The sequence below is a fragment of the Piliocolobus tephrosceles genome, chromosome Y, assembly GCF_002776525.5.
Source record: "Piliocolobus tephrosceles isolate RC106 chromosome Y, ASM277652v3, whole genome shotgun sequence".
In the NCBI taxonomy this organism is placed as follows: Eukaryota; Metazoa; Chordata; class Mammalia; order Primates; family Cercopithecidae; genus Piliocolobus; species Piliocolobus tephrosceles.
In genome coordinates, this window is record NC_045456.1 from 23,625,900 (window position 1) to 23,643,137 (window position 17,238).

A 17,238-nucleotide genomic window follows, 5' to 3' on the forward strand; every position below is an offset into this window, starting at 1 on the left:
AAAAAAAAAAAAAAAAAAAAAAAAAAAAAAGACCTATTTCAAACATGCAACATTAGATCAGTTTGCCTATCATGTTTGTTTTTTTTTTGAGACTGAGTCTGGCTCTGCCCCCAGGCTGAAGTGCAGTGGCACCGTCTCAGCTCACTGCAAGCTCCGCCTCCCGGGTTCAGGCCATTCTCCTGCCTCAGCCTCCCAAGTAGCTGGGACTACAGGTACCCGCCGCTACACCCGGCTAATTTTTTTGTATTTTTAGCAGAGATGGGATTTCACTGTGTTAGCCAGGATGGTCTCGATCTCCTGACCTCGTGATCCGCCCACCTCGGCCTCCCAAAGTGCTGGGATTACAGGCTTGAGCCACCGCGCCCGGCCTACCTATCATGTTTGTTAACTGGCACTAACTGCTGCAATGCGTTAATGGGATTGTCAGCCACCAGGAAAAAGAAGTTGGACAAAAGGTGTGTATGTGATTCTCAGCTATCATTAACCTACTCCAATTAACTTTTGACCTCTTACAATCAAAAAGTAATTTGTTGGGCAACTTTTTACCCAGTTCATTCTTAGTTCAGCCATCTTTCACATCAAAAATGCTTAAAACCACCACCACACTCATATTAAGTTGCTTAGACCAAAATGCAATACATGCTGCATATATAGACCTTTTAGTTTTCCATCAGTCAGAATACAAATCCTGCCTCTGTACTCCAACCTTCTACCACCTTCATCATTTATTCAAACATGTAAGGCAAAGTACTTCCAACCTCAGGACGTATTTTGCAAACAGCTTTGGTAGTCAAGAAATCAGATTTCCAATCTTCAGGTTAGGAGAACAAGTTCATCTTCAACTCAACATTAAGCTACAAGTGACAGCAAAAAAGATTTTTGAACTTTTTATTTTAGTAAAATCAGAATAAACAGAGCACATGCCAGCATCTAAAACTAATACAATAAGCAATTACTAAAATTTTACAGTGACTCGAGGTTCAACGGTTACATTCAGCAATTCCATTCTTTACTGAAAATACTGCTGGCTGATAAAACTGAATGTAAGTCACTGAAAAAATAACCACGTTTGAAGGACTGTAAATATGCCAATCACCGAAGATCAAACAAAACAAAACACATAACAAAACTCAGAAAACTGTTGTGGATGTGGACACTTCCTATCCGCGTTCAGAAGTGTTTCATTAATATCTTAAGACAAGTATATCAAAACCTTGGCATGTTTTAGTTTCAAGTTGACAATTTTGTCTTAAATTTTGTCAGAAAATTACAGCTACATTGCCAATGCCAGGTCTGCTTAATTTGACTCAAGTTTAATAGGACTTAACATTAAAAGCTCACACTACCCTGGAATATATTATTTCACATATGGTGACATTCAACATTCAAGTGCCAGTGTTTTTTTATACTGTCTTTTGGTCAAGTTTCTTTAAACTTTCAAAGAATCATTTTTAGGCTTACAAAAATAAATATTTGTCAAAATGTTCAATAAATATTACACAACTAGCAGCAAAAAGTATCTAAAATCTGTTGTGTGCAAATAGTTTTCTTCTCAACTACCATTCAATCTACTGCTTCACTGGCTGCATTCAACAATCTCCAAGAGACAAAATAAGATTGGAAGGTCAAGGACACACACACAAGACATATATATATATATATATATATATATATATATATAAAATTCTCTGAATGTGCAATAAAATAAGTACTTTGTAAAAAGTTACGGGAGAAATGTATAAGAGTCTAAACCTATACTAATTGAAATAGCACCTTAACAAATGACCTCAATACTGTCAAGTGCACCTACTTGTAAGTTTTAGAACAAGGCACAAAATACACTTGAAAATCTATTGCACTTTAGGAAATTTTTGCCAACTTCTTATGCCACTGAAAAGATTTGTTTTTAAAGATCATTGCATTCTGGCCACAAAATCAGTACAGGATTCCAAGTGGGAGAGGCATTTTTAGTGGTGGACAATCATCTTTGGCCAAATTTAGCACAAGAGACTATAAATACCATGGAAACCTATGCAACTAAGACACTAAAACTGCACATGTAGCACACACACCTTGTGCAGTTTAGTACATATTTGCAACCTGTGTGATTTCAAGAATTTGTTAGTCTTAGCTTTACAAAGTCTACAAGTGTAAGCCATTTTAACACTTCAATGCAGCTTTAACAGCGCAGTATGAACCTACATTAACTTAAAGCCTGCTGCATAATCCTTCCTGTTTAAACCCTTCTTGACCAAAAAACATCAACACTAGCATACATAAAAGACCAGAATCCAACCAAGCCTATAGTGAGGCCTGGTCACTGCCATGGTCGGCCATTCTAACATTTCAAATTTTTATAGCAGGCATTAAAAAAAAAATGAAATCTCCCCCATTGTATCAAAGCTTTAAATCTTTCCTGTGATAGTATGCCCACAGTTGCCTAGCTTAGAATAAACTCCCTAAACATTAAATGAGAAATTGCTGTATTTACTTAAATTAACCTAAAAGAGCCCTTTCAAAAATATTAATGGGTATATTGATACATTCCACCTCGTCATGACTGGAATGGCTTAAAGAGTGTAAGTTTCTAAGTGCCTATCCAGGATAGAGTGAGCAAGTCAGAATTTTAGTACAGGTTGGCCAAATAAACTACGCTTTAATGCTTTAAGATGTTCTCCCAACCCCCAAGTCTGCAAAAATCAAACAGTCCTAACGCAGGCTACTGCCGAAGTTTTTTTTCCTTTTTATAGTTTTGGATGAATTGATGATTCCTGTTAAAGTTGTATCATACCTGTGTGCCAAGGTTGGATTTTAGGCCAAGTTTAGTAAATTTATTTTTGTCAAAACAATTGGTATCGTGAGTATTACTGAGCCAACAGGATATCAAAGTAGTAAGTTGTCTAAAGTTAAAGTCACAGTATGTTAACAAATGAACGATCCTCAGTCACAAAATTATAAATGCAGTTTGGGGTGGGAATAAAGCAGGAGGGGAAGAGTTAAATCCAAACTATAGCAATCACATCTTCAAACCAATTTCTGAATAGGGCTGCTATTTATTCATTTTTCTTCTTGTGACTTTGAGCTCCCTTGAATTATCAGGAGAATCACAGCTGGTAATGTACTGCAAGTTCTTGAAGCTGCACGATATAGTCTGGCTAAGTTACATGTGGTTTCCATATTAGCTTGTTTGTAATGGTGACTTTGCTGCAAAGCAGATTCAGTTGCCCCACCAGTCAACCCCCTGGGAGTTATCATTTCCTCCATATCCATCACTATTGTAGAAGCCTCCATAGCCACCTATCAAGAAAAATGTTTAGAAAGAAATTAAGTCATCCATTAATACCTTTTTTTCTCAAGTACTTTAACATAAAACCAGTAAAAGAAATCTAGTTCACCCATTCACCATGAACGTCTGCCCCTCACCCGTTGCGGCTCGGTCCCAGCCCGGGAGAGCACGACATCACCACATCGATCAGGGACAGCAACCCCGGAGCAGGGTCGGTCAAGTCAGCCACAGCCTCTCCAGAGGCCAGCGAGCAGATCAGCCTGGCCATCCCCAGCTCCGGGGAAGGGGCGGCAGACAACCCGGCAGAGACGAGGGACGCCTGACACGCACGGCGCAGAGCCAGCTGGATTTTTGTGTCCCTTAGAAATCAAATTTCCCCAATAAATTATGCTTTGAAAAAGAGAACTCATAAGAAAAACAAAGAGCCCAGGCCAGGCACGGTGGCTCAAGCCTGTAATACCAGCTCTTTGGGAGGCCGAGGTGGGTGGATCATGAGGTCACGAGGTAGAGACCAGCCTGGCCAACATGGTGAAACCCCATCTCTACTAAAAATAGAAAAAAATGAGCTGGTCATGTTGCCATGCAACTGTAATCCCAGCTACTTAAGAGGCTGAGGCAGGACAGTCACTTCCAGTGAGCTGAGATCAGGTCACTGCACTCCAGCTTAAGTGACAGTGTGGCACTCCATCTCAAAAAACAAAGGAGAAAAACAAAAAGCCCTTCCTAAAAGAAAAATTAACATTAATTACCTCCACCAAATCCTCTGCTGTTGCCGTAACCACCTCCACCACTGCGGCTGTTGCTTCCACGACTACTACTAAAGCCAGAACTGCTGGAACCACTACTCTGTCGATAGTCTCTGGCACCAAATCCTCCACTGAATCTATTATTGTAAGCAAAAATATGCCATGGCAGTGTAAGTATAAAGTTCAATTAAATTGAAAATCCCTGCTTCAACTTTGCAATTCCCAGTTTGATTTTTCAGTTAAATTTCATCGTGTTCCAATGGGAACCATGCCATTAACATCCCAACGTGTTCTAACAGTATTTCTAAAGGACTCAGCAGTGAGAAACTGATACTTAATTTCTTGTCACCCTTTCTAATAATCATCCCTTGCCCAAAATGTTTATGTATTATTGTTAAAAGTAACTGTTTAACACTTTTAAGTTAACTGTGAAAGCTTCTTGCCCCTAGTAAGTAAAAACAAGAGTGAAGGCTCAAAACAGTGTGTACCTTTTAGAATGTCCACGATTGGCACCCTTGTAGTGGTGTTCATAAGCCATATTTTCCAACCAAGAAGGCACTTCTTGTTTAGCTTCTACAAGAAGATCCAACAAATCCTTTGTAATATTCATATTTTTTTCATTAAAGAATGAGGTGGCAAGGCCTAAAGTGTTCAAAAAAACCTCATGAAGTTTCCATAAAATAGTGGGGTATTCTTATATACCTACATAAAATATAGTAAGAAACTAAAATATGATACTGTAATGTGTAATATAACCACATCAAAGAAACTGGAAGAAAAACTTTTACTTGGCTGATTAATATAAAATTTTTCCTCAAAGGTAAAGGTTCTATTTTTAAGATTCTGTGTCAAATCTCGGCTGTATGCACCATAACTAGGCGCGGTGGCTCACGCCTGTAATCCCAGCATTTTGGAAGGCCCAAGGCAGGCAGATCATGAGGTCAGGAGATCGAGACTATCCTGGCTAACATGGTGAAACCCCGTCTCTACTAAAGACACAAAAAACTAGCTGGGCGAGGTGGCGCGCGCCTGTAGTCCCAGCTACTCTGGAGGCTGAGGCAGGAGAAAGGCGTAAACCTGGGAGGTGGAGCTTGCAGTGAGCTGAGATCGCCACTGCACTCCAGCCTGGTGACAGAATGAGACTCCGTCTCAAAAAAAAAATAAAAAAAGAAACTGTCTTTAACAAACTCCTTACCCAGGTTTCCTACACGTCCTGTACGGCCAATACGATGAACATATTCTCCAATATCACTTGGCAAATCAAAATTGATAACATGTCTCACATTTGAAATGTCTAGTCCTCGTGCTGCCACCTGAAAAATAACTTTTATTAAAAAAAAAAAAAAAAAAAAACAAGCACTATACACACGATTAATTAGAAAATAAAATATACATACAGCTGTAGCCACTAGAATTGGGCTTTTCCCTGAGCGAAACTGGTGAAGGGCCTCCTCTCGATCTCTCTGTGACCGGTCTCCATGAATACTGGTACAGGCATATCCTTCATGGTATAAGAAATCCTCCAGGGAATCTGCTCCCTTTTTGGTCTCCACAAACACTAAAGTCAGCGAATCCCTTCCTGAAAAATTGTAAGGCTTTGTTTACTCATAGGGAATTAGCATTACTACTTAATCTAAATTATTAACTGGCTTAATTCTAGTCCTCGTGCTAGAATAAATCTTGGAAGCACGCGAACAGAGCCAGTTAACGTAAGCATTGTCTTAGCCATGTTTAGAAAGAGGAGAAAAGACCGGGGGAAAGGCCACAAAATATGTAAAGAGATTCTCTTTACATGTAACTGACTATTCTTATTCATAATTTTACCTGTTGCACCTAACAGGTCCAGCAAAAATGACCGTTTATCTAAGTCTTCCACCCAAACTACTTTCTGTGTGATGTTCTCAGAGGTAGAGCCTACTCTGCCTACAGCCAAAAAGATATATTCATCCAAAAAGTCACGAGCAAGAATCTGAAACGTGAGAAAAATACTCAATTACCTATTTTAATACATAAATTATCTGAATATAATGAATAAACACAAATGTTCTGAATAAAAGTTCAAACATCAAATAGTACCTGTATTTCCTTAGGAAAAGTAGCACTAAACATCATGGTGTGACGAATGCCCTTTGGTGGCATAGTATCTTGTTCAACTATACGACGTATCTGAGGTTCAAATCCCATATCCAGTATCCTATCAGCTTCATCCAACACTAAGTACCTATTAGAAAATCCCTCAGTTGATACTGGATCATTAGATCTGAGAAACTACTATATATAGTTGTGTAATTAACTACACTCATATAGTCAAATAGTAATATCGCAGTGTCACAATTTGACACATATACAACAAATGCATACACACACACACACACACACACACACACACACACACACACACACACAAAATCATGAGATAAAAAGCTCAAGGTGACAACCAAATTACCCAGGCTGATTGTTAAAATGAAGCTCAGCCTCAATTAAAATTTCACTTACTCTTTAACAAAAACATTAACTGTAATTTTCAAAACTATATAGAAAATTGTATCATTAAACCAGTACTAGTAAAATACAAGAGTAATCAACTTTAAATACAAAAATAGTTCATTTTTGTATAAAATGTATATACATTTTGTATAAAATAAAATATAAAAACTGACATACTTGCAGAAGTCTAATCCAATCTTTCCTCTTTCCATCATATCCACTAGACGTCCTGGAGTGGCTACTAACAAGTGGCATCCACGTTCTAAGTCCCGGATCTGCTGACCAATATCAGCACCACCATAAACTACACAAGGACGAACTCTAGATCGGTAGGAAAACTATAAGCAAAGAACATGTCAGTGGCTATAAAAACATCATTTGATAAATCAGAAAAGCAATAATCAGTAAAATGAGTATTTTACTTTTCTGGCTTCCTCATAGATCTGTACAGCCAATTCTCTTGTTGGGGCTAAAACCAAGGATATTGGGTATTGTTTGCGGCGCCCATACCTTCCATTTTCCTAAAAAATAAATAGAATTAAAAATTTTGAAACCCAAAATTTTATTTGTAAAAATTCACTTTCTCTTTATAATTTACAGATTACATCTATAAACTTATTTTCAGTGGGTGAATGGGGTAAAAAAAATGAAAATAAGGTATATCTGGCATTGGTTAGAGAAGTCAACAGGGCTTTACAAAGCTTTGTAAAACAAAAATGTCTTACTTTATAACAAAACCTTTACCTTCACAGCCTTCAAAGCTTCTCCTGGACCATCTGTATATATCTGACTCAGTATAGGTAAAAGAAATGCTGCAGTTTTCCCAGATCCTGAAAACAAAACAATGACTTATCATTTCTGAATATTAACAGATGACAAAGTGTTCTAAATGCCCTTGAAATGTGAGAAAAGTTTTCTTTATTTCCAATTTTCTAGGAAGTTACAGTAAATTTATATGGCAAACCTAAGATTGTAAAGTGACTACTGTGCTTTATCTTTAAACAACGCATTTTAATTTGAACAAAACACAAACATTTTTTCTGAAAAGTAGCATCAACTTTCAGTTCAATATTTCTTTGTCATCACTATATACTATTGGAATGTAAAGCAGGGGTCAGTAAACTTTCTGTAAAGAGTTACACGGCTCTTGCAGGCCAGTCTCTGTGCCACATCTCTGGCTAATCTCTACAGCTACAAATGTAACAAATGAGTATGGCTATATTTGAACACAGCTACTGAAAAATAAGCGCTAGGTTTGACCTGAAGGATGCAGTTTGCTAACTCCTGTGGAGTTAAATGCAAAATACGCAATTCTATTTCTTAAATAAGAATTTGCCATAAGCTTCCTCAAGATATCCAGATGAAAACACTAGTTTCATCCCAAGGATCCAAAGGTAGAGACAAAATGACACATCCCAAGCTAATCTTTACCTATCTCAAATGCTAAACATAGGATTCAGACATCCGTTCACAGAATATACTACTTTTAAAGTAAGTCCAATCAGGTACTCTTAACTTTTACTTTGTATCAAGTAAGCTTACCTGTTTGGGCACAAGCCATTAAGTCTCTTTTTCCCTTAATAATAGGAATGGCATGTTTTTGCACTGGAGTAGGACGAGTATAGCGAGTAAGTTCAATGTTCCCCATGATAATTTCTCCCATGTCAATATCATTAAACTGCCAAGAAATTTAGCCAGGTTAATCAAATACAAGTAAATATAGAAGTAAACATAGCAGGCATAAAACGCTCTATCTGTTGCAATTTCTGTTTTATACTAACATATTAATGGAAGTAACCAACTGTCTGATTTGGTTTACAGATGCTATGATTTCAGTAAAAGATTCACAGCATTTCTTAAGAAAATGCCTGGGTCTGTTCTACACTGAAAGAAGTATTTGGAGGCCGGGCACAGTGGCGGATGCCTGTAGTCCCAGGACTTTGGGAGGTTAAGGCATGAAGATCACTTGAGATCAGGAATTTGAGGCCAGCCTGGCCAACATGGTGAAACCATCTCTACTATAAATACAAAAATGGGTTGGGTGTGGTAATGTGCACCTGTAGTCCCAGCTACTTAACAGGTTGAGGTGGGAGAATGGCTTGAACCCAGAAAGTGGAGGATGTAGCAAGCTGAGATCATGCCACTGCATTCCATCCAGCCTGCGTGACAGAGCAAGACTGTCTCAAAAAAAGAAAAAGAAAAAAAAAAATTGGATGCTTTTAATTCTAGGATTATTCTTAATAATGACATTAATTTTTTTCATAATCCAATGGGTCTGCATTAATAACTTTAAAGGTCAAACAAAACACTTACATTTTCAATATGTGGAGGACAGTTACTGCCGGTTGCCTCTACTGGTATATCGTCGTATTTCTCAAAGTTAATCCCTGTGTTTCCTCCAGAAAACAGTTCTCTGAAATTAAAAAATTATTACATATATATTATATTAAGCAATACATTTCGTAACAATTAACATACATTTCAAAAACTTACTGCTCCAACCGTTCACTTGGTGGAAGTGGTTTTGACCAATCATCTTCATCTGACTTGTCACACCACCGACTGTGTCCACTCCGTTCAAATCGGCCAAAGCCAGTTCTGTCACGATTGCCAATACCATCATAGTCACTCCGTCCACGATCATCATATCTGAATGGCACAAGCAATCGAAAGTACACGATTTAGCCAATGTTAAATTATCATCTCTCTAGAAATGTACTCGGGTATCAGTACATTTGCTCACTAACTGAGCAAAACCATCCTTCAAAGATACCAGCAATTCAATATTTGTTTCTTATGTGAAGTAAGGTCCCCTAACTAACCAGTACTGATGTGTAATTTATGTCTTCATTTTTAAGAAAATTATAAAAATTTTTATAAAATTCACAGCTTAGATCTCACATGCTAAGAATTAGGTTTTTAGATACTTATAACTAGTACATACTTTACATCTTCATTTAAAATAGTATTATCTAAATATATTTACTGGTAGGAAAATAGGAATAACACTTGAGTTTTTCCTTTATATAGAAGTAGACATGTGAGAAGAGAACATTTTTAGAGTTTTATTCCTATTTGTGAAAAACAGAAGACAGGATTAAATACAGCTATTAGGTTTTTAAGATCGACTTATACATCAAAAAATCAAGTGTTTAAAGCTGTCACAGACAACCTGTATCATTTAAGTTGAAACAGATTTCACTGTGTCATATACCATATTCATCTAATTTAAAAAGTTAATTTTGGTAAAGACCTCTTATTGCTAACAAAACAATGAGTAAACCAACATTCTGCTTTAAATCCGTTAGTATCCTGTCAAAGACATGCTTGACCATTCGAAGTATGAAGAATGAGAACTTACCAAATTAAGATTCCTAAATTGCTACCGTACACACATACAAGCTGAGATTTACCTTCCCCTTGATCCACTTCCACGTTCACTGAAATAACCAGACTTTCCTCTAGAATCTCGAGACCCAAAACTGCTATATGCATCCTTATTTTTGCTGCAACTCCAACCTGAACTGTCTTTATCATGGAATCCTTCAATAAAAAAGCAAAAATTAGAAGGTGACAAGACTTTTACATAATTTGCATCTTTCCAAATATGACGTCCTTCACATGTAGTCTTCCTTTATCTTATGGGACCAAAGGTCAACAGGTTCCATAATCAGAATTTTTATTCTGAATAATACAGAAGATGTTAAACCTAAACACTTAACATATGCTGTATGTAATACACATTTTGGGAAGGCCCAGCTAAACAAAAGATTACCTCCGGGACTGTGGGTTACCTAAAGAAAAGATCAAACTAAGAGAAGAGATCTACATAATCTACATAACTAATAAATATGTCAGATGTATTAAAACAGACATGCTTCACACCTGTAATCCCAGCACTTTGAGAGGATAAGGCAAACGGATCACGAGGTCAGAAGATCGAGGCCATCCTGGCTAACATGGTCAAACCCTGTCTCTACTAAAAATACAAAAAAATCAGCCAGGCGTGGTGGCAGGCACCTGTAATCCCAGTTACTCAGGAGGCTGAGGCAGGAGAACGGCATGAACCCAGGAGGTGGAGCTTGCAGTGAGCTGAGATCACACCACTGTACTCCAGCCCAGATGACACAACAAGACTCCATCTCAAAAACAACTCCAACTCTATGCACTTTATGACCAAAAACTACTCATATGTAATAGTATGTAGCAACCGTATGTAGCAAGCATCATGGTAAACAAGAACTCATCAACGAAGAAGCTGGAGAAGGCAACTTGCTACCTATCAACATCAGTATAAACAGGACTAGTTAGCTGAGCATCTGAATGCATTTTTTTTAAATCTAGCTTTGTCTAGTAACATCAAAAAGAAACAGATCAACTAAATGGAAACAGTCAATACAAAACAAGGAATTTCCATGTTGTCTACTTTGCTCCACCAGACCTCTAAGATAGCCTCAAATTCTAAGAGTCCAAAAGTAATTGTGTAATCTTAATATGCTCAGTGAGAATAAAGTATACTTGATTTAAAAAAAAAAAAACAAAAAAAAAAACAAAAAAAAACCCTTCTTTGTTGCCTACTTTCCAGGTCTACACACTGATAAAAAGAAAAATTAGAAGAATAAACTTGATCCACAACCACACATTTGCTTAAGCTGAGGGCTTACCTAAACTCAAACATTTCAATAAATTCTTAAAGTTGCAAGTTAATAAAGTTATTTTCCCCTGCTTTTAAATATCCAGTATTAGACAAATGAATAATTGTACTTCCTAAATCTAGATCTATTGTACTAAATCGACTGTACTTCCCAGATTTAGGAAGTCAGATGTTTAAGGTCTCTTCCATCCCCCCAAATACTAAAATATTGCTAACTCTCCTTAAGGCACTTAATAAACCTTGGATGCAATTCCAGCCAGATACAATCCTAAGAATACCTGTGATAAAAGAAAATTCTGCAGTTATTCTGAAAAAAGAATACAATCATCAGCTAAGTGGTCTTCTGATAAACAGACGTATACAGAGGCCACAGACTAAATAGAGAAGTACAAACCCACTCCACACCCCTTTATTACCGGATTTCCTTTTGGTTTTAAATACTTTTCCTTACCTTTCCTTCTCCTAGAATTTTTTTTGATGTATACACAGCACTCAAAACATCACCCCAATTAAACTTTTCTAAATTACAAATTTAATAGTAAACAATCCTAGGTGTTTTAATGCATTTCACATAACACCTTTCAAATGAAGTTATTTAGGCTGAAACTAGACAATCTCACCAGCTTACTTACTGGATGTGGCCAAAAGTGGTAATCTTAACAACTAACTGTTAACTAGTTTGAAAAAAAAACAAAAAAACCATTTTCACTGTGCCAACTTTTCGAGACAGCATCAAGCAGGACCTTATCACTACACAGTTTATATTACGTAAGGCATTCCCACAAATAGACTGGTTTCAAATTTCAAAACATAAATGTTTACAAACAGATAAAGCACTATAGTTAACTTATATAAAACCCAGATTTTTTGGGCTCAGTTTGCCAAAGGAAGCAAGAACTATGCATCATTCAACATTATATGAACTTTTCCAAAAACAGAAAATGCTAGTTCTTAAAGACAATCCAAAAGAGGCACGGGGGGTACAAAAAACGCTTATAGACTTCCTAAAGTTACTTTTTTCCCTAGGTTTTGATCAGCTGCTACAGGTTAGGTCTACAAAGTTGCCTTAAAGACGTACCTTTAGATGCTTCTCTGTTCCTTAAGTGTGGAGGTATATAGCGCCCTTCTAAAAGAAAAAATGTGAAATTAGCCCATGACATCACCAAGATACTGCTTTTTTAGAAAATGTCTATTAAAAAATAGGTCCTGGAAAACAAACTTTTAAAACCTGTATTTTATAAAATAAACTACTTTGCAAGATGAGGGGAAAAAATGCTTACTCTAAAACACATTGCAAACCACATACATTTCAGTAGCTAACAGTTGTTATTTAACAATCATGTTTTAAAAGGCTCTATTTCCAGTAACTGCTACATGAATCAACATTGATCATTAAACATGATCATTACTCCAATACAACAGCCTACTAGGAAAAAAAAAAAAGACTATGGACTATACTAAATTAACTAACCTCTAAGAGGCTTTTAAAAAATCTGTACTGGGCTGGGCACAGTGGCTCACGCCTATAATCCCAGCACTTTGGGAGGCCAAGGTGGGCAGATTACGAAGTCAGGAAATCAGGACCATCCTGGTTAACCCGATGAAACCCCATCCCTACTAAAAAAAAATTCAAAAACTTAGCCAGGCATGGTGGTGGGCGCCTGTATTCCCACAGGAGACTGAGGCAGGAGAATGGCATGAACTGGGAAGGCATAGCTTGCAGGGAGTGGAGATCACGCCACTGCACTCCAGCCTGGGTGATAGAGCGAGACTATGTCTCAAAAGAAAAAAGAAAGAAAGAAAGAAAATCTGTACTGGTAAAGTGATACCATAAAAACACATGAAAAGTTGGAAAGTGAAAATGATCTGGAAAACAAATCAAGGGTTTTAAGTGAAATCAACAGCCCAGTCTATGATTAAGAAGTAAAATAACTTACTAAGTAGATGGAAGTCTACTTAACTGACCACCTGATTTTCTTACTCAAAAATCCAAAAAATCCAAATTGGAAATAAATCTCTTACTTTTCGATTTAACTAAATATCCAAAACTGTCTCTACCAGTTAAATCTCTAGAATGCTCATATAATGACAAAGCCTGAAATAAATTTATAAAACAAAGTGTTTCGTTTTGTTTTTTCAGAGCATACCAATTGCTTTCCTTGTTGAACAACAGGAAAAAAACATGGACTCAAATTAGGAATACTACCAAATAATCATCAACCTTATCCTCCTATCCAAATACTAATCTCACGCAAACTTCCAAAAACAAATGAGACCAAGTGTTTCAAAAAGTATTTGTAACTAATTTCCTTTCAAAGAAATATAGCTAACCCATCACCTTAAAATCAGATGAGCTTGGTTTTATCACTGAATGTTAGGTCCTTCATGGGTAACAGCAGCAGATGTAGCACATAAATATACAGGTTTACTTTATTAGGTTTAACACAATGCAGGTCAATTCACAAGGATGGGCTTATAACCCATGCTGGGCCAGAAATGAATGGCAGTGCTTTTCTACAAATAGTGTGTATTACATTAATGTCCTTGGTTTCTGGTTTATTTTTGAGGCAAGGTCTCTGTCGCCCATGCTGGAGTGCAGTAGCCTGATCGCAGCTCACTGAAGCCTCCAGTCTCCCAGGCTCAATCAAGCAAACTCTCCCATATGAGTAGCCGGGACTACACGAAGGTACTACCACACCAGGCTAATTTTTCGTATTTTCAGTAGAGATACAGGTTTTGCCATGCTGCCCAAACTGGTCTCGAACTACTGGGCTCAACCGATCCACCAGCCTTGGCCTCCCAAAATGCTGCAATTACAGGCCTGAACCACCGCATCCCACCCACTAAGATATTTCTTAAATTGCTTTAACTGAAAAATAACAAAACAGTGTATTCTATTACCCTGACATACCAAAGTATCTCATATTGTTAGTCAAATTGAAGAGAAAAAAAAGTAAATTTAAAATTAACAAGTCCAATAAGATATTAACATTAAGCTCAGATAAATATTCCATTTTTTAAAAAAGTTTTACTTACTGCTCGCTGTACTTGCTCCTCCACTCTGTTTTTCAGAGGAGTTCAGGTCCAGATTAGCAAGCTAGAAGAGATATCAATAGCTCACACGCTGACACACAAGAACAGATAACATCACAGAAGACGAATGAGACCTAGATTCCAATCTTAACCTGTACCACACACTTAGCTACCATGTCGGTCTGGCATTAGGTTTTAAAGATGCCTAAGTCTACCAACCATGACAAACGCAAATGGCATCACCTGAATACCAGCAGTTTCACAGTAATGAGTTCAAATTCATTAATTCAAAACAAATTTTCTTTAACAATTTTCAATAGTAAAAGCTTTCCTAACTAAAAAAATTTACCACCAATTTCTCAGTAACTTAAACATCCAATTTAGCTACAGTCATAATTAGTGAAATGTTCCCAAAGACAGTGGTTTTCTTGATATTCGAACCCTAGAAATAAATGGACATTAGAAGCATTTGAAGATTGCCTTAATTTCTCTTTGTCCTAAAGACTGTAAAACTATTTTTAATGCAGAAAAATTCCTAAACATCAAAAGTTAAAATAAAAAACCTCACTATGTTTTCAGTACTATGCAGCTTTACACAGCTGTCATTTAATGTTTGACACTCTATGATGAAGATAGTAGCACTTATTTCTCCCTATCAAACTCGGAGGTCTTCGGTTACAAAGTTAAAAAGCGACACATCTCTTACTTAACGTTCCTAAAATGACATATGCAATTTCAATTCCTGCCTCCTTATACTGGTGGATTTTAAAACTGTGGAAAAAAAGTTATTTCACTTTAAGGGCTTCAGCATAATACCTTACCTAGAACTACTACTCTGAAGCGGTGGGGGGAAAAAAACACGTACGTCAAAATAGATTTTTTTCAAAAAACACGTTAAGACCAACGCCAAGAGCAACTTTGTCACCTCTTTGCACAAACTTTCTATGCCATAACATGCTTACATATATATTAAAAGCCAAGATACTATCACATTACATGAATCATCAATTAAGACACTGTCTTCAAAATTCTGCCATCTGAATTTGGTTACTACTTAATTCTAGTGAACTAGAGAGCACGGTTTATGAGGAGTTAAACGGAGGCCAATTACATAGAAACATGAATTCGTATTGCCCAGGCTCTTAATTTTCTATTTCTGTGGTCTATTTAACATTTAACATATTGTCAGTAAACAGAAGGCATTAGTATGTCGTCAGTGGAAAAACAACTTTCAAAGGCAGACCGCTAAATCCCTCAAACGACACCTAACAGCAAAATTTAAAATAATTTAGCATCACTAAGCTTTAATCACAAAAAGTTCGGGCAGTATTTTTTGGCTAAAGTATGTGTGTATGTATGTGTGTGTGTATATATATATATCTTTTATTCAATTCTCTCCCCTAGACTTGGGAGGCACAAATGCAGGGATAATCTTGCAAACGACTGGAGTGCCAAATGCAAAAGCACGGTAGGTTCCTGACACAGAAAAGGAACCTGAAATAACACGCCCAGACTCACGCCTCTGCCTCATCGCCCAGACTTCCAAAGTAAACGATCAGTCCCTAATGGAGAGAGTTACGCCTGTATCAGCATTCCTTCAACGGTAACAAGAAAGTAAACCACAAATAACCTGTTCCTCCAATCAACATTCGGGGTTAATTTTCTACCGGACGACTTCTGCATGTATCGCCTAACATAAAGGTACAATACTATACAAAAACCGCACAGCTCTCGGCTAGGCAGCTATCCAGTGACTGAATAAACTGAATTTAAAAAGGAATGTAGTGCAATGCTGGATTCCTAACCCTCCAGGTGTCTTTCCGCTGGCGTCCAATTTCCATTATTTCTACACGGGTCAAGAAAAGCACGTGGCAGCCATCCTTCCCTCCCCTTCCCACCATCCCTTTCCGGTACTTCTGCGTCACAAAACCTTCCACACCGGAAGCCCGGTTTCGGCACGCTCACCACCCAGGCAACGGTTATTCCGTCGCTAGGGGACCCCGCCAGAAACAAGATATGATACTTGTTTCATTGTGTTTTACATGCACTCCTCTTCAAGAATTCGACAGACCTGGTCCCTCTGCTGAAGAACCACAGCGCTGCCCAAAGACTCTCGCCATTTCCCCGAGCAAAGACCATAGTCTTTCTTCTGTCTACACACACTAGGTGGCCTGAATACACTTTGTTCTTAACAATGACACTTTTGCGAATACGTCAGGGGCGCCTGGTGAGGGCCTAACCTCTAGACATAAAAATGGTCCCCTTTTGCGAACCGCCTCCCTCTCCCGCCCTCTCTAATGCGTCCGTGGTCGCACAGGCGCGTCTCCACGCTACCGCTCAGGCAAACACAAAAGCCGCCATTGCGTGCGGCCCAGTACTACACCAGAATACCAGCGTAACCACAACCATTAACGTTACTGCCATCGTCCGGTCTCCACCGTACGTGGTCTAATCATGGTCTCATGCAGTTTCTCTCCCCATTTCTCTAGAGTCCCAGTCACATAACACACGAACCCACAACAGGCCAAACAAATACCTATTAGCAGAGCGCCACAAACCGTTAAGCCAAGTAAAAGGAGCCTCGGTAGGCTTACTTTGACTCACCTGCTGGTCCAGTTCAGGATCATTTTTCACCCCCACATGATTCATCCCTGAAGAGAAGCGAAAAATCGTATAGTCCACTATAAGTGCGAGACCGAATAGCTGAGCTCTCACAAAGGAACTTCAGCTGTTAGGTACACTGGTTAGCCTGCGCGGTAATATGGCCCCTCCCACAGTATACGTCAGCACGCACGACGTGCGACCTCGTTGGCTCCACCCCTCCACCACCACCACCCAATCCCTTTATCGCCACCATTACTTCTGCCTAAATCGCGTTCGTTTAGTCATAAAATCGCGGGATTAAGTAGGCCCAACCATCTCAAAATTCGCGAGATCTTTGCTATCCCCGCCCCCTCTCTGTGTCTTCGAATTCTAGGGATCTTGCAAGAAAGCGTATTTCGCCTTTTTCCACTTCGGGAACTCTTAAACAC

General features: G+C 38.1%; 1 protein-coding gene across 2 annotated transcripts; it reads right to left on the minus strand.

The window, feature by feature from the left end:
• Positions 1–874: 874 nt before the first annotated feature.
• On the minus strand, positions 875–17,005 carry DDX3Y (DEAD-box helicase 3 Y-linked). 2 transcript variants are annotated; one of them, XM_023194031.2, is made up of 17 exons: positions 16,811–17,005; positions 14,210–14,270; positions 12,252–12,299; positions 9,933–10,062; positions 9,022–9,168; positions 8,833–8,932; positions 8,062–8,197; positions 7,264–7,349; positions 6,942–7,040; positions 6,697–6,857; positions 6,109–6,253; positions 5,857–6,001; positions 5,430–5,611; positions 5,228–5,345; positions 4,521–4,674; positions 4,036–4,169; positions 875–3,297 (listed from the first exon to the last, which is right to left on the minus strand). In XM_023194031.2, the coding sequence occupies exons 1-17, from the start codon at positions 16,853–16,855 to the stop codon at positions 3,218–3,220; spliced, it is 1,971 nt and encodes a 656-aa protein (XP_023049799.1). In that variant the 5' UTR covers positions 16,856–17,005; the 3' UTR covers positions 875–3,217. The 2 variants fall into 2 exon arrangements, with proteins under 2 accessions (XP_023049799.1, XP_023049797.1); XM_023194029.2 differs by having other exon boundaries at positions 9,013–9,168.
• Between the last annotated feature and the right edge of the window lie 233 nt (positions 17,006–17,238).